The 9,995-nt window shown below is 38.7% G+C and overlaps 1 protein-coding gene across 1 annotated transcript in view; it reads left to right on the top strand.

The window, feature by feature from the left end:
* Positions 1-5,596, top strand: part of LOC102677057 — a 122,263-nt gene extending 116,667 nt beyond the window's left edge. The window contains exon 4 of the mRNA XM_031509798.1: positions 5,447-5,596. Coding sequence (XP_031365658.1) covers positions 5,447-5,596 — 150 coding nt within the window. The remainder of the gene's footprint in view (positions 1-5,446) is intronic.
* Positions 5,597-9,995: the final 4,399 nt, after the last annotated feature.

The following is a 9,995-nucleotide window of genomic DNA, read 5'->3' as shown; positions in this document are numbered from 1 at the left end:
CTCTCTCTCTCTCTCTCTCTCTCTCTCTCGGCGAGAAGAAGAAAGAAATGCAATTTCTCGATGGCTGGAAAGTTTCCTCCGGTGACTTTGATAGGTCGTACGATTTTCAATTTTCCTTTTTTCATCGAAGAGCCATGTGAAAATTAGCCTTCGTGTGAATATTTTTCTCGAAAAATTCGATCAAAATTTGTATAAACGAAACTCATCGTTGGGAAATTCAAATTTTCCAAGAGAAGGGAAAATAGAAGTTGCTCTTACCGAAACCTCACGGACGTTCGAACTTTGACCATTTTACGGATACAGAACTCTCTTCGAGCTTCGTTTCTTATCTCTCTCTCGCGCGAAAATTGCGAAAAGTACACCTCCTTTAAACCTCGAATAGAGAAAGAGAAAAAAGAGAAAAAGAAACCTACATAATCTAATTTCTCCAAGGATTTGGAGCAAACAATTCCAAGACGTACACTCCGCGAATACAATCAAACAACGAACAAGTGGACGAATGAAAAAAGATTCTAAAAAAATAAAAATTCCAAAAACAAAAATTCCATAAGATAAATAAAAAAGGGTGTATTATCCAAAGAAAATAAATATCGCTCCTGGAATATCCCGTATCCAAACAAAAGAGGATAGAAAACTGGGAAGGAAAAAGGGACGATTCCCATCGTGCGAAACTCGAGCCCGAACGTCGAGAGGTCGATGTCGAGAGGAAAGGAGCGCGTCGACTTGTAGACGCGACTGGTGGCGCGGCTGGAGGGGAAGCGGTTGGTGGTCGAGGGCCGGTCGATACAGCCGAAAGTCCAGAGCGCGCCGAGCCGCGCGAAAATTCGCACGGATGGAAGTATAAATCGTTCTTCGTTTTCCTCCTCTCTCTCTCACTCTTTCGCTTCTTTTTTACGCCTCTCTCGCGTTTATTCGCGGCTGTAACTTGGAACGTTTTATAGCGCGCGATCGAACGTGTTGCTTTCTTTCCCTCCTCCTCCCTCTTTCTGCTTTTATTCTTCTTTCTTTCTTTCTTTCTTTTTTATGAGAGTGGTAAATTCGGTAAATATGGTGCGGAGTTAACGCGGTTGCTCGTTTAGGAGGTCGGTCTTTTGATGTTGCAACTTTGTTTTTGTTTGGAACGGGTTTCGCGGCTTGGATTTAATTAATCGAAAAAAAATTGTTTTATATTGCGATTATTTTACTTATTGCACGAAATTTTATACACGCAGTTCGATTCTTCGTAATTGAACGATCGTTTCTTCCGCTTCTTCCTCGTTCGAAAGTGGATTTATTTTTTCTGGCTTCGATTCGTTTTATTAATTACATATATGTAACGCGATAGGGAAAAATATCGTCAGATATAAATTCACAGCGGGAAGGATGTTTGAATAGGCAATTGGTGTAAATCATTATTTGAAATTTGACTCGTAACAGTCGATAAATTAATCGAGTAATTACTTCGATATTTCGATGATAATCCGTGAATTGAAAATTGAAACGATAAATCCTTCGACTCCATACTTTGCACAAATGTCTTTCATTTTGCATTTTTGAAAAATTCCTTCAAAATTTCCAATCAAAATACTCTAATATCTTTTCCCCATTATATCAAAAAACTAACGTTAACAAGCTGCACGAACAATTAGCGCATCGTATCTCGCTCTTCAGAAAAAAATTTCCAATCAAAATTCTAATCCCTTTTCACCCACACTTTGCTTCCCCCGTGATTACAGCCTGATTAACTCGCCATCCCTCGTCCACCACCCCTCGGCTAATGTATATTTAATTGCGATTTGAGCGTTACCATCGTCGAATCCCGAATTCTAACTCTGTGGAAACTGTGAAATCGAATAAACCGCCGCTTAAATTCACGGGCTCGTTAAATTAAATTTGTCGTTGGCCAACTGGCCTACAACTGTTTCATCGTTACAGGCGCGAATTTTGAAAAATCGGATCAACCCTCGAAATCGACGCTCTTCCTCCATTCGATTAAAAAATATTTCACCGATCTCAGAGAGGGGGGGAGGGGGCAGGAGAGAGGGAGAGAGTTTACATTGAATTTCGCGTATTTCGAGGAAGAATTTGTCGATGAGAGGAGGTTAATGAGCTGGGAATTGTTCAAGTTCCAATTTTGGTAATTGGAGCTTTTAGCTCGCGCCGGGAAGATTCGCAGGACCGGTGTTATTTGCCTTGAGAATTGGGAGAAGTTGTTGGGAAGTGCTCAACCTCCGCCCACCAACTTTTCCACCAAGTTTAAGTTAAAATCAAATCGCCTTCCCTCGCGATCGAATTTTTCGCGAAATTCTCCATTTTCATTTATCGCGCCGATGAAAAAAATTCGAATATTTAAAAATATTCATCTAAAAATATATATACAAAAGTTTTACCATCGATTTCATCGTTATTTCGATCGAAGAATTTTTCGAATTCCTTTGAATTATTAAAGAAATCTTAAGATCTCTTTCCAACAACTCTTTGTATTACTCCATATTCGACTTAATATCTCTCCATTTATTATCCTCCTCTTAAATCTTCGTCGAGATATTTACATTTGTACGGGTGGCCAATTTCAATTAGGTTTGGAGGGACGGAGAGGGGGGTATCGATCGATGGATCGATCCAAAGGGTGGGACGGGAATTGTTTGCACGTGCGCGAATTCGTGTTACGCGCCCTGCTAATCGGATTTACATCGGGTCGATGTTTCGGCTAATTATTGTCTTAATTAAAACGTGGCGTGGCGTGGGACGGGGAGCGGGGAGGATGCATGCACGCTGCTCGTTCGTAGGAAGTGGGATGGCAAACGCGTAACGGCGCAGGTGGGGATCGAATATTAGGATCCATTAATGTAATGCGCCCGTTTGTTCGTCGAAAATCCACCCGTCGTTTCGCGCCTTTAATTATCCCCCTCCTGATTAACAGATATTAAAACGAGACTCGGCCTATGATTTTCCCCCTAATGGCTCCTCCACCCGCTGATCAACGACTTTAATAGAATCGATATTTTAGAGGCGCCATTAGGTTAAGTGCAATTTGTTTCTCGATGAAACGCGTCGTTACTTGTTTTTTTAAGCGAAATTGAAATTAATTTCTCTCCTTTTTCTTTCTTTCTTTCTTTATTAATCGATCGGCGGAGAAGTTTCCTCGATATCGAAATTCTGGAGTGAAAGTAGTTGGGATCTTTGATTTCGATTATTTCATTTTAATAGAGGTTTGGAATGGATCTAGTGGAAAGATGTAAGGGGGGTTTGTAATTTTAATACAGTTGTTTTATTTTTATTTCTGATATTAAGTAGATTCCTTGGATGTATCTGGATACACATTTTTGAAAAATGGTAGGAGATCGTGAATTCTTGGTATCATTAATTTTATTCATTATTTCGCAGAGGAGGGGTTGGATCGATATCGATTAAACGTTAATTAATTATGCTTATTAAACGAAGTTGAGAGGATTATGGTCTCAGAATAGATTCTGTAGAAACGTAATATTCTGAATTAATTCGTCTGGTTCCGCGAAATTCACGGAGCAAAAACGAACGATAAGTCTTGAAAGTGCTTCTCTCTCTCTTCTTTTTCTCCATCCTTTTTTCCCACCTAAATGCGAAATTTTATAAAATTTCTCTCGCGTTATAAACAATTTTACAATTACGGATACAAACTTTTCCATAAAAAAATAATTTTAAGAATTTTTCCTCGAAACGATCGTATTTTATCTAAAAAAAAAAATCGAAGAAGAACGAAAAAGAGTTATTATTGTATCAATATTGATAAATGTTCCATATAACGATTCTAATCTAAAATTTAAAAAAAAAAAAGAGAAAAGAGAGTCACTATAAATTCGAACCATGGTTTACGTAAAATAAAATATTACAAGGACTACCATATTTCACAATCGAACGATTCACGTCAATCCGTGTGACCCTTTGTCACACGTTCCCCATTCCACCCCCTTTCCTTCCTTTTTCTCTTTTTTCTTTAAATCAAAATTTATATTTCACCTGTAGTATCGACACTCTTTCCATTTCCCCTCCTCCTTCTCAATTACGCAATCGCCCCGTTGAATCCATCGAATTCTTCCACCATTTTGATTATCATATCCGTACAAAATTTCCAAAGATTCGCCAACAATTAAAATTCAACGATACATCGATTATAAATAAGTTTGTTATCAGAGAATGGTGGAGTTGTCGTGAAAAATCGCGTTGGAAAGGGGGGAGGGTCGGAGGAATTATTGGCACGCGTGGAGGGGAGGGGAGAATTAATGTCGGGCAACGGGTAAATTTATTTCGGCCGAGCGAGATACGGCTGCTATAATTGAAGGCTGGCCAACCGGCCGGGTGGCTCGCAGCAAACGCGCCGCTTTGCACGGCCCACGTGAAACAAAGGGAAGATTGTTGTTCTGCTCCGAGGTTTGTCAGTTGGGTCCGCTTCGAGCCGGAAATGGTCGCGGTTTTTTCTTTTTTCTTTTCTCGTTTGCCCGCTTTTGCTATGGATAGAGAGAGAGAGATCTCGTTTTTTCATATATCCCTCCATTCCTCGCGGCGTTAACCAACCGCGGTGTTTGCAATGTTGCGTAACGTTGGGTATTTCGACTTTTTCCCCCCTTCTCTTCTTCCTTTTTCTTTTCCTTCGTTTGAAAATTTTCGCGAATCCAGCGTTCGTTTTCTAGTTTTTTTTTTTATTTTAATTAAAAATTAATAAAAAAGTAGGATTATCGGATTAATTTCGTTAAATATTTCGTTGTGTCACGAGTGAAGGATTATTTTTTTTTTAATATTGGAATTGTTTATCGCGAGAACATATATTGTTTAATCATTTTTTAAATATAACAATTAATTTGTTGCCACGAGATTTATACGCTTGTGCATTCATATAATTGTCTGGCGAATGTTTTTAAAAAAAGAAAAGAAGAAGGGAAAATAGGGCAGTTCGAGGAAAGTTTCCTGTTTATACGAAAACGTTTTTCGATTCGAACATTTTTTCCCCATTTGTTTTTCGTGTTTAAAAATCGGAGACCAGTGGAATATGGACTTTATGGCTGACCACATCGGTCACTATCTACTGAACTGGTAACCGCGGATGATAAATGTCGTCCCCAAATTATTGTACCACCTTATCCTCGATCGACGTTCCAATTTTTATGCCCCTCTGCTTCCAATCTTTTGTTCCTTCTCTCTCTTCCCTTTCTTTCTTCTTTTTTTTTTTAACTTCTTTCTTTCCAGATAGGAGAATTTATGAAGGTTAATACGCTTTTCAACTTTACGTTTGCGGATTCTTTTCTTTTTTCTTTTTTTTTTCAAATCAATCTGATTATGTATTCTCGAGAACAATTCTCGAATTAGAAAAATAATCGAGTGGAGAATTAACATTGTTTATTATCGATTATGGGAGGAGCGAAAAAAAAAAAGATCGAAAGATTCTTGATCTCTCACAGCAATTAAGCTTATTACGCTTCTCTCGTTCCAGGCGAAGCTAGAGACGAAAGCGTTGAAAGCGAAGAGGCCAGGATTCACGGACGAGCGGTACAACGAGACGAGCTATTACGTGGAGAATGGTGAGAATCTTTGCATTTGTAAAAATAGTTTAATAGTGTTGTCGGCAATTAATCGGCGCTGATTTACGATCGATCGATCCGTGGCCAATCGGTATAATTATCTTGTAATTCGATATGATTAACCGTCGATTGTTTGCGTTTAAAGAGCAATCGAGAGAGAGAGAGATAGTTTAAAGAGGTCTCCTTTCATTGCTTCGAAACCTTGGATGTAAAATTGATCTTAAGATTTAGCAGGTAGAATAATCAAATTATACCTTCTTAACCTTGAAATTAGCATTAATTGTGAAAATTTGATCATAAGTAATAATTCGAGATTCCTCCTTTTTTTACGTGTCACTCGATCTCAGAGAAAAGGAAGGACGATCGAAATTCTTCAATCTTCGTTTCGAATAGGTATCGAATAGAAAAAGGATATTTCTGAACAATCAATTTTTTCTCTTTTTCATCGACCACCTTGAAACCTTGAAATTAGCATTAATGAAAATTTGATCATAAGTAATAATTCGAGATTCCTCCTTTTTTTACGTGTCACTCGATTTCAGAGAAAAGGGAGGAGGATCGAAATTCTTCAATCTTCGTTTCGAATAGGTATCGAATAGAAAAAGGATATTTCTGAACAATCAATTTTTTCTCTTTTTCATCGACCACAATACCCTTTTAACCTCTGTACAAAAGTCGCGTGGCTTCCAGTCAAAAGATAACTCGATAAACCCGGGCCAGGGTCGATGAAAACGAAAACACAGTCGAAAGAGCTTCTCACCCTCGACGACCCCCTTTTATCCCCGTTCGATTTCGTTGGCATTGTGAAGCCGAGGGAGACGCAGCAGCTCGGATCATTGTTCGAATCGCGGCCATTCGCTGGATTATCCGCGATTATCTCTTGGCGAACAGAGAGAGAGAGAGAGAGAGAGAGAGTCTGTGAAAGCTGCAGTTACTGTAAGGTCGAATGCAGATGAACCGATTAACGAGTATCATCGTTTCCTCGTTTATAGGAGAAACGTTTGCATTTAAAAACGTTCCTTTTTCAATCGATGCTCGTGTCGTTGAGAAGCTGGATTTTTTATTTATTCGATCATATTGGAGAGAGAGGAAGAAAATTAAAAAAGAAAAGGATGGATTATTATTCAGAGACAACATTTCTTGATCACGTTCGGATACGTTTCGTAAATAATGAAACTCAAGTTTTATGGAGATAGTAAAAAAATATGCGAGGTGTGGTATTTTAAAACTTGATGTGGCACGTTTTGATATGACAGTCTCTATTTTAATTATAGAAACCATCTTTCTAAGCGAGTTAAGCCAAAAATATTAGGGGATGTCGAGAAGCTGCTTGAAATTTTATAAATAACAATAAACTGCGTTTCTTTATGTAAATTCGTAATTCGTAATCACGCGTTTCGAAACTCATCCTTTCCTAGATAAAAATGTAACCGCCATTACCGATGTCAAAACCTCTATTCTGAGTTGAAACGAGTAAGTAGATTGAAATTTATCGAGAAATCGTTGATCTTGGTAAATTATTTCAAATCACATCTCTTTGTACGCACTTCTATAACTGTGAAAATATTCCTTTTGGCCCAGTACAGATCGAGTATTTATTAAGAATTCATTTCCACGTACAAAATTCATGGAACGAATCGTCATCGAATGAAACGCATCCTTCGATGAATTCTTCGTGTAAAATCGGCAACCTGTCATCGTTCGTACACCGTTAATCAAGAAGGCCGGTTCTTCTCATTCCCGTTTAATCGATCGATCCTAACCTCAAACCTACGTCCCCTCTGCTTTCGTTCAACGTTGGAGGAAACAGATCCCACTTTTCACTTCAAAATTCGATGGAAAACGCGTCGCTCTAAACGAATAGAGTAGAAACAAGCCGACATTTATCGAACGTCAATACGTTCACCGTAATTAAAGTAGTTGGCGATGCCTCTGCTCCCATCGCATTATCGACATTCCATGAGAATTGTTTGATAGACGAACGCTGATTGGCCGTGCTCATTAGCGCAAGCAACGTTTATCCGTCGGTAACGAAGGAGGCCGAAGAACATTATGGGAAGTTGGAAGGGAAAATTGGAAAATACTACTTTTCTTTTGATATTCGAGAAAAAAAAGATCGATTTCGCGGATTCTTGTTAACGGATGATGAACGTTGTTACTCGATAACGATTGTAATCTCGTAACGAATTTTGCTTTCGTTTTGATTTTATTGAAAAAGATTCGCGATTATTTTATTCGTCGATAAACGAATAAACGAGGTGCGAACTTTTCGTATTCGAAGGAAGATCATGATTTTCAATTTTTTGAGCAATTCAATTTATAAATTTCATAAAAGAATAACATTAATTTTTGCAATAAGAAATTTTGTATATATTTCTTAACTTTTCAAATGCAAAAATAAAACTCGAGTAAAATTGTCACACACGCAATTGTTATAGACAGACGATGTTTTAATATAATTGGATGTTTCCAAGGATTGGGAAATTTCAGTTAGCGGATAGATCAAAGATGGATTCGAGTGGCTAAATATTTCTGCCTCCTATCTTACTCGAGGAATCCTTTAATCTTCTTTCTTCCTTTCGAGGAAGGATAACTTCTGCCACCACTTAGAACCAAAGTTTTCGCCAACTTTCCCAGACTTCTCGCGGATCTTACATTCAAAAAGGAACGATAAACCTAGTAGTACGTTCTTCTATTTCGAACGGCTCTGTAGGATGTATACCCTTCTCACGATGTTTCCATTAAGAGATTGCAAAATAGCCGAGGTGAAGTCGGCTATTACCTTCTCGAATTTTTGAACGTAAGTCATGTTCCAATTATTCGAATGTATTTTCCCAATTTCGTGACTAAGAATATTTCAAATCTTGCATACGATCTCTGAAGGAAGTCAGGGGAATCTAATTAGAAGGATTGATTTCTAAAATGATAGATTTTTAATAATAAAAAGGATATATCATACGCAGCATAAGCATAAAGATATGTATATAAAAAAGAAAATTAATGATAGATGATTCGTGACATTCATGTTCCAATTACAATCCCTTCGATCTATCACCATCCTCGCGTCAAAATCGGTGAAAATCCAGTCCAACGGTCAATCCTATATCGATCGTGTGCAACTTCGTTTATTACCATTCACGGTAGTCGAGAATCGGCGATAACAAGTGAGGAGGAATTGGCCGAGAGTCGAAAGACATGCTCGAAGGCGCACACGTAAGAAGAATACGGAGGTTGGCCAGATCGCGAAAGGATGAGAAGGATCGTGAAGCGGGGATAGCGGGGAAGGAGGAGAGGGGGAGAGAAATCGATCGAATATTTAGAGCTATAGGTGCGGCGTATCGACAACCGATATCTGCTCCACATTCGAATAATAGACTCGTACGGGTGACGACGTGCCGGTGGGGGTATCCTCCAGCTGCTCCTCGAACGAAACAAAGACCTATTAATGCCACTCGAAAGACACACACGGATATACACGCGCACAAGCACAATGTCTACACACGCTCGCTCTCTCTTCTCCAATTCTCTCGATGGACGTTCTCCCTTAACGCGAGAAACGCGCATTCCATTACCGGAGACTCGTGACACCGGCACCGATACCCCGACAGAGTCCTGTTTCTCGTATCTTTTCTCCCCTCTCCTCTCCCCTCCCCACCACGCCACACTCTTTCGATGAAGCGTAGCCTTCTTGGACACGGTTATATCGATATTCCAACAAGTAGCTTCTATAGCGTTTCACTATCGCGTTTTTTCTTTCTTTTTTTTTTTTCTCCCCCCATTACCACGTAATGTTGAACCCACGGTTATGCATTATTTCAACAAATATGCAGTTCCTCTCGCGGTTTTCTCGTATATTTTTTCGGTGACGTGGACTCGAACATGGTTATACTACGCGACAAGTGTGCACTGTTTACTGGTGGAAAGAAGTCTCGCGGGACGGCACAGGGGCAAGAGGAGTACGCTCCTATCCCCACTTTGTTGACGCTTTGTTGACGATCTCGACACCAGACGGTTACACTTAGTAATAGAAGAGCTATTAATTTGAATATTCAAAATCGTAAAAATTATTTTCATTTACAAAGTTACGTGAAATATTTTCGAAACTATATTTAATATATTTAATATATAATTATATCGATTGAAACTCTCTGGAATCTATTATTTATGCTATAATGTATCGAAGTTTTAGATTCAGATCGTTTTGAATTAGTATATACGTGACAAATATAGGTGTTCTTTTTCCAAATTAACTTCTTACCAGTACATCTTTTCTCGTAGTGCTATCACTCTTTCGATGGCTTCAAATATATTGGCTATAAATACATATATATTTCCAACATAGTATATACATCTTTTCTCGTTGCTCTCATACTTTTTGTAATTTTGAACACGTCATATAGATATCCCAACAAGTGTATATCTCTTGCGGGTTCTGCATTGCTCTCGCATTGTTTCGTAGTG

Source organism: Apis dorsata, unplaced genomic scaffold (genome assembly GCF_000469605.1).
Source record: "Apis dorsata unplaced genomic scaffold, Apis dorsata 1.3 scaffold_174, whole genome shotgun sequence".
In the NCBI taxonomy this organism is placed as follows: domain Eukaryota; kingdom Metazoa; phylum Arthropoda; class Insecta; order Hymenoptera; family Apidae; genus Apis; species Apis dorsata.
The sequence above is the reverse complement of the archived record's forward strand: the minus strand, read 5'-3'. Positions and strand labels throughout refer to the sequence as shown.